This window comes from Ovis canadensis, chromosome 12 (genome assembly GCF_042477335.2).
Source record: "Ovis canadensis isolate MfBH-ARS-UI-01 breed Bighorn chromosome 12, ARS-UI_OviCan_v2, whole genome shotgun sequence".
Classification (NCBI taxonomy): Eukaryota; Metazoa; Chordata; class Mammalia; order Artiodactyla; family Bovidae; genus Ovis; species Ovis canadensis.
Genome location: NC_091256.1, coordinates 86,193,334 through 86,216,009, shown reverse-complemented (window position 1 = coordinate 86,216,009; position 22,676 = coordinate 86,193,334). Strand labels below are relative to the sequence as shown.

Here is a 22,676-nt window from a genome sequence, read left to right as displayed (position 1 = left end):
ACGCAGATGATCACCTGAACAGGGGTATGATATACGTATGTGTGTGCCTGCATGTATTTATCGAAAGCTTTTAAAACATTAGGCATACAGGAAGTGCTGTGTAAGCCTTAGCTATACCATGACGACCACTGCTATTACTGCGTTCAGGTATGATGCTGATACAAGACTTGCTGTCCTGAAGTTGTACTCTTCAGGGTCTAGCCATGTCCACCTGTCTGTCTGAAATATTTCAGCTGACAGCTTCTGCCCAACTGCAAAGAATAGTCTGATTCGCTGTTTCAGAAGGGATGAAATTCATCATCTACTTTGAACTGGGCAACAATGACAATATTCAGTAAAAGTGTTACGTATTGCATTAGCAATGAAGACAAGACAAAATAAGGGGTAAGAAAGCACAGGATGAATCAGGAGAGGACAGGCTGCCTTCCAAAGGAAGAGCGGCTGACTTTTTGACTCCGTGAAAGTTTTCGGAATTATCACCCATTGCTGTTGTTTAAGGATGGAGCCTGGCTTTCTGGTTAACCTGCCTGGCCCTCTCGGGGTGGGTTTCTGCCTCACCTCTTCGCTGTACTTGCTGACATACGAGTAGATCTCGTTGAGGGCACTCAGCATGTTGAACTCCACAGCATGCAGGCGGGACTGCTCGGCGAGGTAGGCGTTCATGTCCTGGTCACTGATGGCGGGGAGTTTGGCGATGTCTGCATAGTATCTGCCATAGAGAGGACAGGCTCCTTGGTGAGGGGCTCAGCAAAGACTCTGTCCCCTGACCCCAGGACCCCAGAGAGGATGGGTGTCCCCTCCTGCTTCCCTGTTCCTCTTCTAATGAAGCTTGCTCTGGCCTCTGCTCTCAAGCTGAGTTTGGGGCCTGGACACTTGTTCTCCCTCAGGCCAGAGTCTGCAGTGCTGTGACCAGACTCTCAGTATTCACATTCCAGGTCAGCGCCCTGCTAGCTGTGTGTCCTTGGTAAGTCACTCGGCATCAGTGGCCTCCTCAGTAAAAAGGGGATGATAATAGGACCTACTTCACTGCTCTGTTGGTATTTTAGTGAGATGATACACACAACATCTTCATCAAAGTGCTGGGTGCTTAGCATATGCTCAGTAAAGGGTGATCAGAATGCTAAATCTGACTCAGGGGGTGCAAAGCTCCCTTTTCCTCCCCCAGCAGGAACTCTGGGCAAAGGAGAAAAAGGTGAGCATGAGGTCTGGAAGGGACCACAAGCAGGGCTTTGAGTCCTTGGTCAGTGAAGCCCAGAGGAGGGAATGGAGCAGGCACTGGGGGCTGGACCGGTCCTCAGGATACTACTGACCTCTCCACCCAGCTCTTGTAGCTGGGGATGTCCTTGGCGTAGAGCAGCTTGTTGGAAGGGGAGTCCTTGCCCAGCCGGTGCTCTGAAGTTGAGCAAGAGTCCATGAAGGTCTGGGCCACCACGGAGAGGCAGGCGTCCGTGATGCTGCCCTTGTGGATGTCAAATACAAACTGGGGGTTCTTGATCACATTCACCCAGAAGCGCAGAGGGAGGCTGGAGGAGAGGGCAGAGGGGTCTCTGAGGGCTGCGTCTGGGCCCAGCCCCGTGCCATCCACTAATATTCCTTCCAACCCCACAAATGCAAAATTCTCTCTGAAGGGCAAGGGAACGGAATCACAGACAACTGGTCCAGCCAGGGCTGCGAATTAAGCCTTAGCTTTGACTGATGCTGGAAGAGAAGGAGCCCCATTGTGCCCTAACGGGAGGCGCTGACCTCGTGCTTCAACTGCTCCGAGGTGGGCATGGGGTGGCTTTACTTCCTCCTGGAGGTCTTTTCCAAAGACTCCTGTGCTCCTGGGGGAGCCTAAGTCTAGAGGGCCTGCACCGCTTTCTCAGAGCCCCAGACAAAGCCCCCAGGCTCCCAGAGGCCCCTTCCTGGTGACCGCGGCCATTGTCCGGAAGGACGGGGCGGCAGCCCCAGCCTCGGAGTGGGCACAAAGGCCCCACCTGGGTTCCCCGCCCAGCCGGGCTGGCTGGCCACTTCCCAGGGCTGGCCCCGCCACGCTGGGCGGAGGAATGGGCTCCCCTGGGAACAGCTCTTTCAGGGCGCTCCCCAGGGCGTTCTCAGCTCCGGGCAGGGGCAGAGGCAGAAGAGGAGGCCATTGTTGGCACGCTGGGAATGACTCGCTGGGGCGCTGCGTTTTTCCCACCCTGAGAGCAACTGATCAGTCGTTAGGAGAATTCTTTCTGCGACTCGGGGAATTTATAATCGGAGGAGAATGCGTTTTCTCTGCTCCTTTGGCCGTGAGGAGGATAAGCCCATTTATTTCCCTTCAAAACCAGAACAGCTGCTGTTTCTGTGGCCTTTTCCAACTTGGCCTCCTCTCCAGCCGCCCGCTGGCCCTTAACTCTTTGGGCTCCTCTCTGCAGTGAGCTCTGTCCCCATTTGTCCTCTGGGCTGACCTCCCCTCTCTCCTTCCTTGTCTCTTGAATCTCCTGGACCCTAGACCTTCCCAAATGTCTCCACGGCCCATGCCAAGTGTTGGGAAAGATCAGCTTTGCCCAGATCCAAGGCCTTCCATTAGGACTTCCGCCTATCTTTGCAGTGAAACGAGGGATCCTTCATTTAACCTGGAGGGGGCGGCCTGGGCGAAGAGGTGGCTCCTCTGGTCCACTCTCCCTTTCCCAGCAGCTCTGAAACCTTCCAGTGTTCTCTCCTTGGACATTAGGTATCTGAGGTCTGGCTAAGAGGGCTGTCCCTGCCACAACTCCAGGGGAGGGCGTTTCTATGACTTGCCCAGATACAGCAGGCACGGGGAGGAGGACAATCCAGAACTTTCTCTTGATTTCCGGGCCGGCCTGGGGGTGGCGGTGGAGGGGAGCTCCAAAGCCATGGCAGAGCCATAGCACGGGCCCTGGGAATGTGGATGGAAGGCCGGTCTCAGGGGCCTGCCCTGGGGGGCTCCACGCCCTGAGACCACCAGACCTCTTCGCTTCACTCTGCTGTGATCAAAAGCTGTGGCCTCTGGAGGGCTTGGCAGCCACAACACCCCGGAAAGGGAGGAATAGGTGGGGTCCGAGGCCGGGTTTTCCCCCAGTGTTTGGCTGGTTGCTAGGACTTTGGATTCCTAAATAACAGCCGGGGCCCATCTGTGCCGGCTCTGTTTTCCGAGGTAAGGGCTGAGTCCAGACAGCTGTGTGGGCGGCCTGCCCAACTCCAGGCCTGGCCCTCCTCTCTGCCCTCTCTCTGCTCCCTCCTGAGGGAAGGTCTGTGCTCTGGCTCTTGGCCAGGCCTGGCGGGACATGAGGGCCTGTCTTCAGAGTGGTCTGAGATCCAGGTTCAAAACCCAGCAGAGAGACGTCTTGTGCGAAGGGCCTTGGGGAGCCGTCTCTCCCTCTGCTGGGTCTGCCCAGGGAGGGCCCCTCCGGGGACGGAGTCAGGCCCATGGGACCTCCTGCCTGCGGCTTCCTGAGAGCCACGGAGCCGGGCCTTAAGGGGTCGCGTGTGCAACAGCCTTCGCTCATTGGTGAGCTCAAGTTCACGGCAGGTGCAAGCTCTCCCCCAGCACTGGCCAGCCTCCCCAGGGGTCTGAGTTTAATGCAGGGCTCTCCTCGTGCCAGGACGTGCCCAAGATCTGCTGTGCTCGGGAGGCCCCACGCTGCCTGGCCCGCTGCTCAGTCGTCTGGGATGTGGCTCTGTGTGTGGGTTCCCCCCGGCTCCCTTTCCCGAGAACCACAAGTCAGAGAGAAGGAGGTGTGGCCTGGGGAAGGGTCTCGGCCTGAAAGGGCAGGAGCTCCAGTGTGTGTGTGTGTCCTGGTGCTGGGCCCTGTGCCGGGAGGGCTCTGCCTTGCGCCTGGGGCACACATCAGGTCTGTGGAGCGTATGTTTGTCCTAGGAGCCTTGGATTACCCAGCCACAGCAGAGAACAGGTTCCACCCCCCCCATCTCCCTGCTCCCTGCTGGGCCCTACCCCACGCCCCCACGCCCTGGTCCTGGCCTTGCCAGGCTGCAGCCCGCCCTGGGCTGCCCGAGGGGTTTACCAGTTGCTCTTCCAAGTGTGCCGCACGTCTGTGTCGTGGATGCTGTGTCTGTCTGCCTGCTCATCCAGGAAATCGAACATGTACTTGATGGCCAGGGGGAGCGCGCTGCCCCGGTGCACAGTGCTGAACAAGGTCTCAAACAAGTCGTCCACAAACTTCTGCAGGGTGCCCTGGGGGAGGGGCGGTGGGAGAGGGTGAGGTGGGGGAGGGGGGCCGGCAGCAGACGCACAGGCCGGATGGTGCCTTGCTTGGACTGACCCTGCCTCGGAAATCTGTCTGCGACACCAGGCTGTGCAGACAGGACGGCGGAGGTCGGGGAACGAGGGTCCTTCTGGGGTGTCGGGGAGGTGGGAAGGACTGATGGGCTGCAGGTTTCCAGGAAGAACCGCCTCCAACCAGGAGCCACATGCACACTTATGCTTGTGTCCCTGCCGGGTGGGTATGGGCAGGGGGAGTTTGATCAAAGACAGCAAGTGCTCTGAGCTCAGGCTTCCCACAGGGAATGAGCGGCACCGGCTGGTATGAGAGGGTATGAGAGGCCATCTAAAGAACCAGCCAGAGGACGGGGACCCTCCCAGCAGGAGCAGGGGAGGACCACAGAGGGCCTGGCAGGAAGGTGTGAAAAGGCTCACTGTGTTAGCAGCCTGGGATAAGTGGGGTCTGGAGTCAGGGCGGGGCGGAGGGTACAGATCCCAGAACGCTCAGGCACAGCCCTGATCACGGGGCCTTGGAGGGTATCGGGGGGCAGGGCCAAGGCTGGGCCTGGGGCCCACAGTTTGCAGGTTCAAGAAACATCTCTGAAGGTCAGTAAATGTCCAACCTTTTGGTGTCTCTTTGTGAGCATGCAGTTGCTAAGTTGTGTCCAACTCTTTGCAACCCCATGGACTGTAACCCGCCAGGCTCTTCTGTCTGTGGGATCTCCCAGGCAAACATACTGGAGTGGGTTGCCATGCCCTCCTCCTGGGGAGCTTCCTGACCCAGGGACAGAATCCATATCTCCTGTTATCTCCTGATCTGGCAGATGGATTCTTTACCACTGAGCCACTTGGGAAGTCTGGTCTCTTATCAGCATATTATTTGAAGCAAAATTTGAGACACATTCTCTAATGGTGTATTTCTATGACACTTCAGGGAACAAGTCTGAGAAGCCACTGTATTAGAATTTCAGCAGCATTTTTGTTGGTTCAGTGGAGGAGAGTCCTGTCAAATACAAGCTATATATGGTTGCTATGCTTATAGGTATACTGTTCTCTGCTGGGGAGGCTGGCAGGCTGCTTTAGATCTCAGCTTCTGTCAGCATTTGTGGGGGTAGATGAGAGGGCTTCCCAGGTGGCTAGTGGTAAAGAACTCACCTGCCAATGCAAGAGACTCAAGAGACATGGGTTTTATCCCTGGGTCAGGAAGACTCCCTGAAGGAGGTAACGGCAGCCCACTCCAGTATTCTTGCCTGGAGAATCCCACAGACAGAGGAGCCTGGAAAGCTACTGCCCATGAAGTTGCAAAGAGTTGGACTTGACTGAAGCGACTTAGCACGCACACACGTGGTGGAATGGGGAAGGGGAAGCTTTCTCTTAGATTACCAGACAGACCAGGGCTTCATGCTTTTCCTCCCAGTGTGGGCAGAAAGGGGTAGAGAAGGCACTGATAGAGGAAGACGGCATGTCCGTCCATCTCATATTTACCAATAAAAACCCCAGTATCTTCTTGAGGGATATGGGGACCCAGAAGCAAGAGCACTGGTCCTCTGCGGAGTAACAGGAGCTTTTGAGTGAGCCGGGCAGACCACTGTGATTTTTGCCGCAGGGTGGAAAACAGCAGTGGCCTGATCTCTAGGGAAGTGTGCCCCAGGACAAGGCCCTCCTTGTCCAGGTGGGTCCCCTTGGGGGGCAGAGCCCATGGGATCCTTCCTACGCTGTGGGCTGGGTAGGGGCTGGGGCAGGACACGTCTCTGGGGTGCCCTCCCTGGGCCGGGGCAGAGCAGGGGCTGTTACCTTGGTGGCCAGCAGCCGGGTCAGGTAGATCTCCGACACCATCTTGCTGCCCCGGTCCCCCTCCTTCTGGTCCCCGTGGTCGTGGTTCTTCACCAGGTGCCACACCTTGACCCCGCTCTCCAGGTCCGGGGTGATCATGGGTGCCCGCGACCGCAGGCTATCGGGGCTGCCTGTGTACCTGAAGGAGGAGTCTGCGGGGAAGGGAGCGGCGCAGGCCCGTGAGCGGCGCGTTTCCTCACCCTTGCGGGTAGAACCCTTCTAGAATCCCTGCCCCCCCGCTGCCCTCACTAAGAACAAGCCAGTCTTGATTGGAAGGGAGCCCTTGGGGTTTCACATCTGGTGAGTTATTTTAGTGATGCTTGGCTGGTGTGAAGACAGCCTGAAATCCTGTTACCAAAACGAGGCTCTGGAAATTCTGTGAGCTGGAGTGGCCCTGGGGAATACAGGAGTACCTCCATCCCTGACACTTCCAGCAAAGACCAATCAATAGGTGGAATGTCAGCCAGATATTCTCATGGGGCTCTGATCGAAGTGTGGACACTAAGGGTCTGTGGATGGAAAAGCTCCCTCTCGGGAGTTAAGCCTCCTTCCTACTTAGGGCCCAGAATACAGAGCTGCCTGAGACCCGCCTGCAACTGCCGCCTTCAGGCCTGCAGGGTCCTTTGGCTGGACGGCTCGAAGCCTAGCACCACCCAGAACTAGAGGAACGGAAACTCCTCAACCTCATCCCCAGAGGGCACTGGGGGCCCAGCACTCGGGGCTGGAAGGCCTGGGATGGCCATCCCAATGCCCACATCGGGATACTACTGAGAGCCAAAGGGGAAGCGAGGCGAAAGCGTTAGTCCCTTCAGTTGTGTCGGACTGCGACCCATAGACTGTAGCCCCCCCAGGCTCCTCTGTCCATGGGATTCTCCAGGCAAGAATGCTGGAGCGGGTGGCCATTTCCTTCTCCAGGGGACCTTCCCAACCCAGGGAATCGAGCCTGGGTCTCCTGCATTGTGGGCAGGTTCTTTACCATCTGCGCCACCAGGGAAGTTATTTGGTCCGTATCACTGAGAGCTAAAGGGGGACGTTGTTAATGATTCAGCTAGGACAGTAAGCATACACTGGGACTGGTTTCTGCGAACGTCCCATCCAAGGGCCTCCTTGGTTCTGGGCCCTTCAGATGCCTCCATCAGACCTGGGCTATCGAAGGAAAGAGTCACGGTGCCATCTGGTGCCACAGCCCCAAGGAGACGGGCCATTCCGGACTCCTCTGATTGCAGGCCAGCTGCAGCAGCGGCACAGGCCTCCCACTGTCCGCAGGGGTGGGGAGCAGCCCCTGGAGTCACAGAAGACACCCCTGGCCGCCCAGGCCGCCTCTGCGGTCCTCACCGTATCTGCTGATGGACGTCCGGGAGATGCTGGCGGAGGCGGGGATGTTGTAGGAGGAGGTCTGCTTGGGGACCAGGGCCACCACCGATCTGTCTGACACCTGGGGAGGATACGAGAGAGACACTTCGGGTGGATGTTGGCACCTAGGGAAATGGGATTGTCGATACTTCTAGAAGCTGATGGAATAGGTAGGGGTAGAGGGTGCGGAGGTGAGGAATGCTAGGAATAATCATTGCTGCTATCAGTACGGTAGCTACTTGCCACCTGTAGCTGCTGGGCTTTTACAGTCTGACTAGACCAAAGGGAGGTGCCCGGGAAGGGTTTGCGCTCAGGTATGCTGGAAATGTACAAGACACACTGAATTTCAATGACTGAGGCTGAATAAAGGTATACGAACTGTCTCATTAGTTATGTTTATGTTGACTGCGTGTTTAAATGACAATTATCTTAGATCAGTGGTGTTAGAGACAACGTTGCTAACATCACGTTCATCCGTTCATCTTTACTTTTTAAATGTGACTAGTAAAAAAAAGTCAAGGTATCCATGTGCTTTGTGTTTCTGTTAGAGGGAGCTGGGGTAGCCCAGCCTGCCTTCAGCTCCGTGAGTTACGTACGACTGTCCCCATTTTACAGAGGAGGAACCAAAGCCCTGAGTGGCTGAGCTTCGTCCTTCAAGGTCACACGCTTCACATACGATAGAGCTGAAACTGGCCACCAGGCTGTCGGGCTCCAGAGCACGTGTTCTTCTCATCGCATTCTAATTCGGGATTTTATTTCAAGACACCCTGGTCTGAGCCCATTTTTCCCTTTGGCTCTGATTTTTTTCTGGCCTGGGTCCTATAATGGTTCAGCCACCTTGAGGAGCTTCCCCAGAGGGCAGCCACTCCTGGGAACTCAAGAGAGAAAGAAGGTGCCTTGCATGTCCTCTGTGAGGGTGCCGAGGCTCAGCACCCAGCCTGCAGGGCGATGGCTGATAAATGAGGCGCCATATTGAAGACATTTGGGGCCATTTTGATTTAAGATTACCCTCCATCCAATAAAAATGGAGAATCCCCAGAATTGTGGCGATCCAATTAAACCCCTAACGCAGAGGGAATAAAACAGCTATAATAATGTTATGGGCCATAAAACATTCCTATTAAACCATTTTTTATTTTAACAATTTTTATGAACTTTATAAGTTTGATTTATAGCTGCACCAGTCGTAAAACCATCTTTCTGGGTCTTAAATTGTCAGTCCCTCTCTCCCACCAAAAAAGAATTAAATGTTGGGAAGTCAAACTATAAATGAACATTAGTGCTAACGAGATTCCCTGATAGCCAGTTTTAGCGGTGGTGTTTAATTTCACCCTCCCTATAAATCTGCGGGAGCCCAGGAAGTTTTTAAAAATCTCTTTGTTAATTAAGGTTATGCAGATTTTTCTCCTGTAGGGCTCCAAGGACCTTTGACTCCTGGGAGGGTAACAACAGGGCAATGCTTTGAGTTGATGGCATAAAGCTGCAGGGTCCAGGGCTCTTCACAGTGCCTGGAAGATGCCAAGGCGTAGTTACTTCCCAGGGGGGGCAGCTGCACGGACTGTGGGCAGCTTGCACCAGGTCTGACACGAAGGGGAAACTCGCCACCTCAATCTTTCAGGAACTCTGCAACTAGCATCCTAGAAATGATACTTGAACGCCTGGCAGGGGCAAGGGTTTATTCTCCCGGGGAGAATGGATTGCGCTATCATTTATGGCTTGTTGTCACCTAAAGAGAGATTCACAAGGTGACTGGAATGACCACAGTTGAACTCAGTTCCCGGTCTCATCACTAAATCGCTCTTGTCCTCAGTCTCCAGTTTTTCTCTTGACCAACACGTGATGCAAAGCCGTGGTCAAGATGCCTGGCGGGGTCTGACGTTGCCGCTGCACTTACTAGCGACACGGCTTCGGGAAAGTCACTTAAGCTCTCTGTGCCTCAACTGTCTCCTTTGTCAAAGGGGATAATAATTGTGTCTAGGTTTGTTGTGAAGATTAAAGGTGTTAGAGTGAGCAGAGGTGGAGCGCAGTGCCTGGTGCCCAGTGAGAGTCAGTAAATGCTGGGGTTACTGTTGCTATTATGATCACCATCACCACCACCATCACCTTCACCATCATCATCACATCACCACCATCGTCCTCACCATCATCATCACCGCTGTCACCACCATCACCACCATCACCACCATCACCGCCATCTTCACCATCATCACCATGACCACCACCTCTCAAAGGGAAGAAAAATCCCTGTTGTCCCCTGTCACGCAGGGCTGGCATGTGGGAAGTGCCTCGCACAGAGTAAATCTCAGTAAATATTTGAGGAATGAATGAATACATGAATGATAAAGACACTGGGGAATTGAAAGTGCTGTGCGTGATGAACACTGTGATGAAGAATATTCCGTTCTTCTGACTGGGAGTCACAGGACAGACAGCCCGTTACTAAGCATTAGGGCAGCAAAGACAGAGGAGCAGCGCATCGCTGCCTTTGAGAAACATAAATTGGGGGCGCAACGCTCTTTTCTTTCGCACTTTCTTCTTCGGTTCTAATTGGTTCATTACAACTGTGCTACAGGATGCTTTCCGCAGTGTGAAGCGGGGTGGGGCGGGATCAACAGCGTGATCACAGCTACTATGGAGAGGTACACACATCCTGGGAAACCTCGCCTGTGGTTTCTAACATTCCCAACTACATTCGCAACTCAGGACTGTGTCTCCATTCATTCATGAAGAGCTCAGGGTTCAGGGAGATTAAAGTCACATCACCGGCAAGTGGGGAAGCAGGGGTTTAAATAGCGCTCACAAGCCCTCTTCTCTTCTCACTATACCTCACGGTCTCCATTTAGGGTGCGAGTCCAGGCCAGGTGTCAGCCTGGCAAATGCAAGTCAGCGAGGAGGATGGAGCGTGGAAGGGAACGTTTTGGGGATCCTGCCCCTCCCCTAGCTTTCTGTGTGCGCTGAGAGGCTCCCAGCCAGGTCCTGCTGGCTTTTAGGACCCCCAGCCTCCTGGCCCTTGGCATCTCAGTGTGTGAGAGCCCAGCGTGCCAGCCCTGCACACCCTCCCCACGTGAGGCAGGGACAGAGGGTGATGCTATTAATCAAGCAGTCCCACAGGGTCCTGCAGCCCGAGGCGCTTCCTCTGGTTGGTTTAATTTCCCTCACTGACTCTCCTTTCCAGCTCCTATTTTAGTATTTTTTTAAGAATCCCTACCAGCCTACCTGTGCTTAATCTTACAGAGACCCCAGCTGTGAGCAGTTACCCTGCGAAGCAAGCAGAGTGAGAGCTGCTACCTCTCGGATCTTTTGTTCTTTTGCTGGGATTTTTCTTTTTTGACTGTTCTTTTAGTGTGTCTGCTGGTGCGCTGAACGCTCTACCTACTATGTTCAGGCTACTCTTCACCACTTCATGGGGCAGGGATCACCATTAACTCCATTTTACAGATGAGAAGAGCGAGCGCTTAAGCAGCTTCCGCAAGGACACCAGCGGGTAAGCGGCAGAAACTAAGACTCAATTCCCTGCTTCGTTGCGGGCGCGAAGCGGAAGGTAAGCCGCATTAGTCAGAAGTCAGAGAAAGTGGCAGCGCCTCTGAACCTGTCCCTGAAAGATGCGATTTTTCTGCACGAGAAGAGCTACACTCTGTATAGGATGGGAAGGTCCCACCGGACCCCAGAGCTTAAGTCACTGTCTCAGGATGAGTCTGGACACTCAGCAGGCGGGGCTGAGAATCACCGCTCTGGACTCAGGGAGGAGTCAGACAGGGGAGATGCGCTGTGCTGTGCTGTGCTTAGTTGCTCAGGCGTGTCCGACTTTTTGTGACCCTATGGGCCATAGCGGCTCCTACAGTCTGTGGGATTCTCCAGGCAAGAATACTGGCGTGGGTAGCTGTTCCTTTCTCCAGGAGATCTTCCCGACCCAGGGACTGAACCCAGATCTCCTGCAGAGCGGGTGGATTCTTTACCAGCTGAGCCACCAGGGAAGCCCAAGAATACTGGAGTGGACAGCCCATCCCTTCTCCAGGGGACCTTCCCAACCCAGGAATTGAACCAGGGTCCCCCACATTGCAGGCAGATTCTTTACCAGCTGAGCTACCAGGGATTCCCCGGTAGATAGGGGCGACAGCAAAACTCTTTTAGGGCTTGAGGGCCTTAGAGCAAACCTTAGAGGGAGGGGGCATTTCGGGAGGGCCTGGGTCCCTGGCGCAAAGCCCCCTCACCTGATAGTGCATGAGCGTGTTCAGCCTCTTCCAGTCGCCCTCGATCTTGGTCGTGATGTCCTCGTCCTGTAGCACGACCCTGGCGATCCGGCCTTGTCGCCACTCTGGGAGGAGGGGGCGGGCAGCAGTGTGAGGGGCGGGGCCGGGACCGCCCCTTGGGGCATTCTCTAGGGGCCTGGCAACTCTGGCTCCCGGAAGTGGGCACAATGACAGCACTTAAGACATCCAGGGCTCTGTGGCTGCAAGGTTGGGAGGAGCCTCCTGGGAGGCGGCCACGTCTGAGCAGGCAGTGCCCTGGGAGAAGGATTTCACCCGGCCCCCCACCTGGGAGGGGGACCCAGTCAGGCCCCCGGGGGGGCCATCTGCTGGGCAGGGCGTCCCATCTTCCCAGCCCGCCCCCCTCCCCAGCCCCAGTGCCCTCAGGAGCTGCCCCGGTGCCCCCAAGGCCAGGGCTCCTACCCAAGTCCATGTCCACAGCCCTGGGCCGCTGGGAGTAGGGCACGTTCTTGTAGACTGCGTCGAGGATCTTCTCCTTGACCTGCGTGATGGTGTCACAGTTTAACACCTTCACTGGGATCTCCGGGCTGTTCTCGTTGTCAGGGTTGACGCAGTTCAGAATCTGCAGGTGGCGATCGAGGGTGGGGGAGGGGAGATGTGAGCCGAAGGTGTCATTCGGGGGTGGGGAGTGCGGCCCTGGACCCGCCTCTCACCCAGGCTCCTCCTCTTCACAGAGAAACGAGCGTCTGTCTGTCTGTGCCAGTTTCTCCCGCCTCCCAGCCATCCGCCGATGGCAACCTGGGTCCTTCGGCCCACTCCTCTACTTCTCAAAGAGCCAGGACTCCACCCTGTAGCCCCCGATGGCTTAGGGGAGGCTGCCATCCCGGGCCCAGGCGTCCTAAGGGTTTAGGAGTGGCTGCAGCTGGGCTGACCTCCCGCCTCCCTGAAGTCTCTACATTAGAAGTCAGCAGACTTCTTCCCCATCATGCCAACTTCCCCAGGCCCGATGCTGGGCAATCTAGGGTAAACTGAGGCAATCGGAGCTCTTTGGGTCCACCCAATGAGATGGGGAAGAGGAGCCCAGGCTGGCGGGCCCACCCTTGGGACCCTGGACTGGCCCCCAGGCAGGTCTCCTGGCCTCGCTGCAGAGCCCTCAGGCTGGCTTGGCAGCCGGAGGCCGGGGCGGGGCACAGAAGCAGGAGGTCTGCGCTGTCCCGCCAGGCTCCCACTGGGCTCCCGCCAGGCTCCGCCTCCTCACCAGGGTCTTGTAGTCAATCTGCTGCCGGATGAGCTTGTCCTCGCTCAGCGAGTAGCGCGCCTCGCCAGTGATGGCGTCGATGGGGCCCTTCTCCATCTGCTGCTTGATGGCGCAGTACAGCATGAACAGCGGCTCCCCAGCACACTCCTGCGGGCACGGGCGGGCATGGGCGGCGGGGCCCCAGCCTGCCTCCCCCTCCCTCTCCTGACCCTGCTCTCCTGTGGGCACAGGCGGCTGTGGGTAGTGGGCACAGGTGGGCGTGGGCAGCGGGGCCCCAGCCTGCCTCCCCCCTCCCTCCCTCTCCTGACCCTGCTCCTAGGCCCGCATGGTTTGGGGGCACCTGGCCAGGTAAGTTCCTGCTCCAAATGGAAGGTTGGAGGTGCATCCATGCAGCCCTGGCGGCCAGGCTCAGAGGGGCAGCTTCCCCATCCCGCTCTCACCTCCCAGTCCCTGCCCTACTCGCATTCTCACCTTCAGGAACTTGTGCAGGAGGAAGGCAAACCAGTTGGTCAGCATCTTTTCCGCCACAGACTCTGTCCTGGGGAGGCAGAAGGGATGAGCCTTCACGGAGGTCCTTCATGGAGGGCTTCCAAGAGGGTGCCTGGCTCTTTGGGTGGACTATGGCCCAAGAGAACCCAGGGCTGGGAGCCAGGACGCTGCGTCCTGTCCCGACTTCGCCCCAGTAGCAAGACATGAGACCTTGGGCCAGAGGCTTTTGCCTTTTGAGCCTCAATTTCCTGGGAAAATGGAGTGGCACTCTGGGTCCACAGACGCAGGTGCCAAGGACACCCTCCTCCAGCCCTCTTCTGGCCTCAGGGGGATAAATACAGTTTCTCTGTCCCTCTGAGGTTTCCTGCCTGGTCCGAATACTTTATATGCATATCTAGAAGGCCCCTGGTGCCTGCCCCTCCAAACACTCAGAATCAGACTGAGTTCAGATCTCAACTCTGCCGTGGACTGGCTGTGGGATCTCGAGTAAGTCGCTTCCCTTTCTCTGGATTCAGTTTCCCCATTTCTAAATGGGGAATTAATCATAATAACAACCGCAATTAATAACGGTAACCACCACCACCGTCTTCATCGTGTACCCCACAGGGCTGTTGTCAAGGCCGAATGAGTCGATGTAGACGTGGCGGATTCATGTCAATGTTTGCAAAACCAATACAGTATTGTAAAGTAAAATAAAGTAAAAAAAAAAAAGTTAAAATTAAAAAAAGTGCTAAGAAGAGTGCCTAGAACCGGAAGCTGTCATCACTGCTGACACGCGGGGTCTGGATCCGGCCCCTCACATAGAGAGCCGTGTGCGTGAGCGTTTAGCTAACAGGGGATCTGCTTCTGCAAGCCTTGCCATCCCAACCCCCACGCCCACCCCAGGCCGCAGCTCTGGGGGCCTGGGAAAGAACAACGTGGCCCTGACAGATCCCTCAGGGATGAGGACGCTGGAGGAGTACTTTAACTCCCTGCACGTGGTGCAAATTATACCCCCCAGTCGCAGTAAATCCCAGGCGTTTGCCAGGGCGGCTCAGCAACCCCGGGCCTGAGAGACAGTGACAAAGGCAGGAGAAATTGTAGCTTTCTCCGTGGGCTCCTCCCAGCACCCTCTCCCTGCATTATGCCTGAGATTAGCTCTAATTTAAATACAACAGTTCTTAATGAGAGTTTCTAATGCTCAGATTGGCAGAATGGGGGCTCTGTACTCATAACACAAAGCCATTCTTCCTCCTTCCTCACCCCACTTGGGGTCTGGAAGCTGAGACCTTGCTAGGAGAAGGCTACAGAGGAGGTGGTGACACGGAGGTGGTTCTTTGTGCTGGATTTCTGGGGCCTCCAGAGACGGTGGGGTCGGGGGATGGGTGTCAAGGTCTCTGATCCTCTTCCTTGCCGGGAAAATGGCAACTGGGGTGGGGTTGGTGGTAAGTGCTGGTGATTCAGATCCCAGAAGCTGGGCATTGAAGGCACAGGCTGCACCAAATCCTTAGCTGGGTGCTGAAAGGAGAACTCCTGCAGGGATGGGAACAGCCTCTGCCTGCATTTCCAACGTGGCAGCCACTTGTGGGGACCAAGCCCTTGGGATATGGCTAGTGCAATGGAGGGACCAAATCTCACATTTATCTCATTTTAATTAATAGCCACATGTGCTATGGCATTGGACAGTGAAACCTAAGATACAGGGGGAGGGAGAGAGACTTGGAGATGAGTGTTATTTTGCTCATGAGGTGGCTAAACAGCAGAGACGCTGCACCACTGGCCCCAGGCCTCATGATGAGCCGCTGGCCGCGCTGGGATCCAGGCTGAGATGCACCGGACGCCCAGCCCCTGTGGACATGGCCCAGCCGTCCGGGGAAGGGGACATGAGATTCTGCGCTGGGGGGCTGCAGGGACACAGGCTTTCCCGGGGAGGGGTGCTGCCCCCCACCACGTCCCCACCCAGATGCCAGCTGCCTCCGCAGCCCCGGGGTGCGGGTCTGACCTCCGGAGCAGCAGCTTGGGGTGGTTCTTGTTCTCCAGGTTCTTATCGATGAGGTCGGACAGCAGCTGCTTGAGGACGTCGGTGGCGTACTCCAGGCGGCCCTGCAGGCCCGTCATGATGAGCGAGGCCACGTTGCCGCGGTCCCGCATGGAGAAGCTGCGCTGCAGCTCCAGGGTGCGGATGAAGGTCAGCAGGAACACCTTGTTGTTGATGAGCTGCGCGAAGAGCTTCAGGGCCTTCTCCACGTGCTGCTGCCCGTTGCCCTGCACCTGGGGGAGGGGTTGGCAGCATGGCATCAGAGGCCGGGCTTCCGGTTCTCCCCGGGGGTGGGGGTCTCAGCTGATGATGACACCAGCTCTAGGACCCTCTCCCTGACACTGATAGCCACCCCACCCCGGAGAGGCAGGAATGCCTGCTCTCTGCGGTCTGACCTCCCAGTGGGTGGAGAGGGCTGGGCTCCAGAGAGGATGCTATACATCTGATTGCGCCAAGGATCCAACACAAGGGGAGCCACCCCATCAGACTAGCTGGGTTTACTCCCCTCCCCTCCACCTCCTCTGTCCCGTTGTACTCTCTTTAGTAAAACAAACTGGGAAATGGACGGGCAAACCTCACAGAATCATGGGTCTTTCCTTAAGCCACCTCAGATCCATTTGGAAATGAGGCCAAATCTCAATTAATTCAGTCATTAATTAAAGAATGACAGGCAGCCTTCTCCTGGAATCATCCCGAAGAACCGGGTGCCCCCGTGGCCGTGAGTTTCAGTTCAGAAATGTCCCCGTGGTGCTGCTGCTGCTACAGGCGGTTTCTCCTCCTCACTCATGACCCTTCTCAGCTGCGGGGCGTCTCCTAGGAAACCCAGGCCCTGGGTCTCCAGTGGGCAGCTGGGTGAGGGAGGCAAGTGTTACCTCCAGCTCACGCAGGACGGGATGGTCCTCGATGCCCGGGAATAGGACTCGCATAGCATAGGTCCTATAGTCCAGGTAGGGGATTCCTGAGCGGTCCAGGTCACTGGTCAGCTCGTTGATGTCTGTCTGGAGCTCGGCAAAAGCTGGGAAGGTACAGGGGAGACAGGGAGACTCAGGAGGGGAACCCAGACAGGGGAGGGGAGAGGCAGAGACGTTTGTGAAGGAGGAAGGAAGGGCTGGGATGCAGAGACGGTGTGTGTGTGGGGTGTGTGCACCTCCAGAGGGAGTGAGCTAGCTCCAGACTGCCTTTTTAGGTGGTGGGAATATGGGTGATTTCTATACTGTTTCCTCCTCCATGTGCGTATGTCTTTACTTGCAAAGTCATGTCTGACTCTTTTGCCACCCCACAGACTGTAGCCTGCCAGGCTCCTCTGTCCATCGGCTTTCCCAGGCAAGAATACTGGAGTGGACTGCCATCCTCTTCTCCAGGGGAATCTTCTCAACCCAGGGATTGAATCTGCAACTCCCGCATTACAGGTGGATTCTTTCCTGCTGGGCCACCAGGGAAGCCCATTTCTTCCTCTATGCTTATCTATAATTTTGAATTTTCTTTCCATGTATTACACGTGCTGTTAACACAAAGGAAGCACATGAGACTTGGGTCATACAGGTGATACAGATGCTAGAGAGAGGTGAGAGACTGGTTGAGCAGATCAAATAAAGACCAGAATAGGCAGCTTTACTCCCCTTTTCCCAGCAAAAGAAAAAAATCAGAATGCAAAGACCTTGGGGGAAAATGAAAATCAAAACCACCAGGAGATACCGCTTCATACCCATTAGTATGTGTGTGTGCAAAGTCACTTTGCTCGTGTCTGACTCTTTGTGACCCTATGGATTGTAGCCGCCAGACCCTGCTGTTCATAGGATTTCCCAGGCATGAAGACTGGAGTGGGTTGCTGTGCCCTTCTCCAAGGGATCTTCTCAACCCAGGGATCAAACCTGCATCTCTACGTCTCCTGCACTGGCAGGCGGGTTCTTTAAGACTATTGTCACCAGGGAAGCTCCACCCGTTAGTATGGCTAATGTAAATAATGGAAAATAACAAGTGTTGGCAAGGGTGTGGGAAAACGCAAACCTTCGTATCTTGTCGGAGGGAAAGTAAACTGGCACCGCTGCTCTGGAAACCAATTTGATGATTCCTCAAAAAATTAAACACAGAATTTTTATCCTGTGACCCATCAATTCCTCTCTGACATATATGCCCACAAGGACTGGAAGCAGGGACTTGAATAGATACTTGTATCCTCACGTTCATAGCAGCATTATTCACGATACCAAGAGGCAGAAGCAACCCAAATGCCCATTGACAGATAACCTGATAAACAAAACGTGGTTTCTACACCTGATGGACAATTATCCAACCTGAAAAAGGAGTGAAATTCTGCCACGTGCTGCAATGTGGATGAACCTTGGAGACATGATGCTAAGGGAGATAAACCTGCCAAAAGGACAGATGCTGCCTGATGCCACTTATGTGAGGCTCCTAGAGCAGTTGGAGTCCTGGAGACAGAAGGCAGAAGGGCCAAAGGGAGAGGAGCACGGGGAACGCCTGTTTCCTGAGTACAGAGTTTCAGCTGGGAAAATGAGGGCGGTCTGGAGATGCATGGTGGGTATGGTTGCGCAACATGCTGAATATACTTAATACCCCTGAGGAGTTTCCCAGGTGGTACTAGTGGTAAAGAACCCACCTGCCAAAGCAGGAGACAGAAGAGATCCCGGGGTTCGATCCCTGGGTTGGGAAGATTCCCTGGAGGAGGGCATGGCAGCCCACTCCAGTAATTTTGCCTGGAGAATCCCATGAACAGAGGAGCCTGGTGGGCTGCATTCCATGGGGTCGCAAAGAGTTGGACACAACTGAAGTGACTGAGCATGCACACTTGCTTGCACACACACATGCACACAATGCCTCTGAACTGGAGGGGAGAGCACTTGGGTATAGAGATTAGACAGTTAAATGGTAAATTGTATGTTATATATATTTTCACACACAGACACACACACACACACACACACACACACACACAAATGAGAACGCCACCAAACCAGCCTTAGGGTGCCCTGCCTGCCAGGCCCTTGGCCAGCAGGGGCTTCCCCTTGCTGGCAAGCCTGCCCCTCCTCTCTCTGCCCTACCCCTGGCAGAGGGAGGAGCCATGGCCCACTTTCCCAGCCCAGCTCCTCACAGGGGGCTTGTTCTGATCTTGAAGTTTGCAGAAAAAGAGAAGTGTTTTGATTCCTGATTGAGATGTTTACCCAGAGAGTCTGCCGGGCCCTCAGCCCAAGGGGACACCAGGTACACCAGTCGCCTGGCAGCGGCGGTGGCTTGGGAGATGGAGGAAGCACAGTCTCCACCATCACAGTCTGAGATGCCCTACACGTGGCCTTCAGAGGCTCAGCCGGCAGCACAGGGTGACAACGCGCTGGGGGAGGGGACGGGGCAGGAGGGGGGACGCGCTCTCCTGCCTTTTCTGCTGCTCCGAGGGGGGCCAGGTGAAAGGGGCCATTCCCACGTGGGGATCTAGAGTCTGAGGCCACAGGGCCCAGGAGGCTCTGCCCGTGGGGACACGGAGGGCCACCCGCTGTCCCAGGAGAGAGGAAGGTGGCCAGACTGTGGGATGAGTCAGGGCACAGCGGGACAGAATAATGCTATCAGACCCGGGGCCTCACTGTGTGCATGTCAATAGGACTTCTCTGGCCCCGAGAGCAGAGGAAGTTCAAAGGGAAACAGAGGTCAAAATGGAGCTTGACAGCTTGGGGTGGACCAGATGGGAGTAAAGATGAGAGCTGTCTCAGACAAGAGGGGTAATAAGGCTGGTGAGGAAAGCGGTTCCGGAAGCGAAGGAACGGCCCCACTTACCTTCCTTACACTCCAGGGCCACACGGGACTCCAGGTTGTCCATCTGCATTTGGAGCCGCTTGAGAGTGAGGTCGTTCTCTCGAGACTTGCGCTTGTAGGCGATGAGCACGATGATGACAATGATGAGCAGGAGGCTGCCTCCCGCCGCGATGCTCACGATGGCGGGCAGGGTCAGCAAGCTGTCTGAGATGACACTCACGGAGCCGGGCGAGAACACCATCCCGCCCACGTGGACCTGCGCGTGACACACGCACACAGACGCTGTCGAGCCGCCCAGTCCTTCTCGTTTCAGAAAGGACAGGAGCAACCACAACCACACAGTGTAGCCTGACGACCAAACAACTTCCTGCAGGTCGCCTGCCTTTCTTTTCTTGCATCCTCTGCTCCTAACCATTCCAATATAGAACCTTGAGATGAGGGGATGTGGAGGAGCTGGAAAACCCTTTGGCTACGATAGATTATACATGCAAGGTGAGGAGGGAAGAAAGAATAGAAGGTGCTTTGCTCACCATGACCTTGTGCTCCCCCGTGAGGTTGGGAGGCTCGCAGAGGAGCTGCGTCTCGGACACGGTAACGGCACACGGGGTCTCTCCAATCAGCACTGTGTAGTTGAGTTTGGCACCTCCAGAGGCAGGAGGGCAAAGATTTTTGCCCTGCAGATAATAGCAATCTTATTAGGAATAATTGATACGTGCACACAGAAGTTAATTGCCTATTTAAGAAGAGATTAAAGAAAGAGGGTAAGGGCACCAATGCAAAAACCAAAGAGGCATTCCATCGGAGAGGACGTCCATCGGCCACAATTTAGAGAGGAAAAGGGAAAACAAAGGGAGGAGAGAACGAAAGGGAAGGCGAGAGCAGTAACGAGAGAGGAAGGAGAGGGCAAACAGCAAACAAGCGAAACGTTGCAGGGGAGGCCGCAGGGGCGAGAGCTGAAAGCGGTGGAGTAACACACCCTTGGAGGGATGGTACCGGGCACCGTGACCGCCTCACATTTGAGGTGGCCGTGGATGAGGTCAATGAAGGACGTGGCTGCTTCCAACGCACTGCAAGGCTTTTGGGGCCCAATGTCCACAAGAACACAAAATACTCCCCAGGGTTCCTTGAGAATCCCAAGCTCAAGATACGTCACTGCGTGGGTCTGTAGCTATTCCTGAGCTCCCTTCACGGGGCGTTGGCAGCGATGGAAGCCTGTGGGCACTGAAGGGAGGCGAGGCCAGGACGGGAGAGGGGTGGTCTGGAAATGCCGCGCTCCTACCTTCAGAATGATGGGGGATCCTGGCTTCTGATCCAAGACTCCAGTAGGGCTGAGCAGTTCAAAGGTCGGGTTGGGATAGTAGATGAACTTGGTGTCGTTGTAAATCAGCAAGGACTGGACGTTGTTGAAGACAAATCCAAACTCGTCTGGCCGCTCCACGGTGTCCAGGCCGGGCCGATAGTCCGTGGTCAGCGAGGGTGCCAGGCAGGTCAGGGTGGTGGTGTTCACAACTTTGCACACCTACGGGGCCCAGAGCGCAGCGTTCCAACACCCAGCCGGTGACACTGCGGGGTCGCACGCCCTAGTCCCACCTTCTGCTTTGTTTGGCCGGTCTCTAGTGAGCTACTTGCTTCAGGAAAAGAGCTGTGAAATTGTATTTTTCTGTTGTTGGTTTTGTGTGTGTGTGTGTAGGAGGAGGGGTGCATTTTAACTTCATTTCTTCATTCGCCCACACTGACTGAGCGCCTACATTGTGCCAGGCGCTGTGCCCAGGAGCTGGGCCATCAGTGAAACGGCCCCAGTCCAGGGCGGAGGCAAGGATCCAACCAGCATCACAGTGTGGCCGCAGCAGAGGGCCTGCAGCCCACGAGGGGCCGCGGCACTGCTAAAGGCACGGATGGAGTGAGAAACGCCCGGATGGGGGAGTCCCCGGCACTCTAGGGGTGCCTGTGTGTGTGCACCAGCCTGTGTGTGTGTGTGTGCGCGCGCGCGCGCGCGCGTGGCCTGAGGCAGGGTGAGGGTGACTCATGGGAGCTTTCCTTTGGAAAAAATGAATGAAATTTAACCTGGAGAATGTGTAGGACTTTCCCAGACAGCGGGGATGGTAAAGGATCAAGTTCCAGGCAGAGAAAAACCGTAGCAAATGCCTGGGAATGACGGAGCATGAACAAATGAAGAAAAGAGCAGAACAGAAGCCGTTTCCTGTGTGTGTGTGTATGGGTGTGTCTATGTATGTGTGTGTGTCCACTTGTGTGTATGTGTGTATAAATGTGTGGATATATATGTGTGTATGTGTGTCTATGTATGTATACCTGTGTCTCTGTGTGCATGTGTCATGCATGTGTGTACGTGTGTGTGTGTGTATGTGTATGTGTCTATGTGTCTATGTGTGTGTCCATGTGTGTATGTGTGTATATGTATGTGTATGTGTATGTGTGTGCATGTGTGTATGTGTGTCTATGTGTGTCCATGTGTGTATAAATGTGTCTATGTATTGTGTCCATGTGTGTATATATGCATTTATATGTGTATAAATTGTATGTGTATAAATGTGTGTGTCTATGTACGTGTGTCCATGTGCATATGTGTATATGTATGTATATGTGCATATCTGTGTCTATGCATGTGTGTGTCGTGTGTGTCCATGTGTATCCACGTGTGTATATGTGTGTATGTGTCTGTTTCTATGTGTGTATGTGTGTCCTGTGTATGTGTGTATAAATGTGTGGATATATATGTGTCTATGTGTGTGTCCATGTGTGTATGTGTGTAAATGCATGTATACCTGTCTCTGTGTGCATGTGTCATGCATGTGTGTACGTGTGTACGTGTGTATGTATGTGTATATGTGTCTATGTGTGTGTCCATGTGTGTATGTTTGTCTATGTATGTATACCTGTGTCTCTGTGTGCATGTGTCATGCATGTGTGTACGTGTGTATGTGTATGCGTATATGTGTGTCTATGTGTGTCCATGTGTGTATGTGTGTATAAGTGTGTGCATGTGTGTATGTGTGTCTATGTATTGTGTCCATGTGTGTATATATGTATTTATATGTGTATAAACGTGTGTGTCTATGTGTGTGTGTCCATGTGCATGTGTATATGTATGTATCTGTGCGTATCTGTGTCTATGCATGTGTGTGTCGTGTGTGTCCATGTGTGTCCGCGTGTGTGTATGTGTGTGTGTATATGTGTGTATCTGTGTCTATGTGTGTGTGTGTGTGTCCTGCGTGTGTATGTGTATATAAATGTGTGTGTGTGTGTGTGTGATGGGATGTGGGAAGCTGTGTGAGACGAGCACACTGTAGGTGTTCAGTTAATGTTTACTGACCATAGTGATGGATGAAAAAGCTCCTTCACCTCCTTCAGTGTTCTAGCCAAGGTCTCACTCTTCTCCGAGGGTCCCTTCACCGTCCATGGAGGTGCGACCGTGGTATTGCCCCTGGGTTCACAATGTCCTTTCCTCCTGGGTGGGCCCTGGTCTCCAGCTAACAGCTTGCTGAGCTGGCCCTCCTCTGCCGGCTGGTCTAGGGGCTGCCCAGGCAG

At 54.9% G+C, this 22,676-nt stretch overlaps 1 protein-coding gene across 1 annotated transcript in view; it reads right to left on the bottom strand.

Moving 5' to 3' along the window:
• Positions 1 to 22,676, bottom strand: part of PLXNA2 (plexin A2) — a 226,595-nt gene that overhangs the window by 626 nt on the left and 203,293 nt on the right. Inside the window, exons 18-31 of the mRNA XM_069544266.1 lie at positions 20,410 to 20,649; positions 19,661 to 19,804; positions 19,152 to 19,386; positions 16,238 to 16,380; positions 15,330 to 15,598; positions 13,331 to 13,397; positions 12,860 to 13,006; positions 12,064 to 12,223; positions 11,605 to 11,708; positions 7,376 to 7,475; positions 6,002 to 6,192; positions 4,011 to 4,180; positions 1,311 to 1,523; positions 559 to 709 (exon numbers count right to left, since the gene is read on the bottom strand). Of these exons, the coding sequence (XP_069400367.1) occupies positions 559 to 709; positions 1,311 to 1,523; positions 4,011 to 4,180; positions 6,002 to 6,192; positions 7,376 to 7,475; positions 11,605 to 11,708; positions 12,064 to 12,223; positions 12,860 to 13,006; positions 13,331 to 13,397; positions 15,330 to 15,598; positions 16,238 to 16,380; positions 19,152 to 19,386; positions 19,661 to 19,804; positions 20,410 to 20,649 (2,334 nt within the window). The remainder of the gene's footprint in view (positions 1 to 558; positions 710 to 1,310; positions 1,524 to 4,010; positions 4,181 to 6,001; positions 6,193 to 7,375; positions 7,476 to 11,604; positions 11,709 to 12,063; positions 12,224 to 12,859; positions 13,007 to 13,330; positions 13,398 to 15,329; positions 15,599 to 16,237; positions 16,381 to 19,151; positions 19,387 to 19,660; positions 19,805 to 20,409; positions 20,650 to 22,676) is intronic.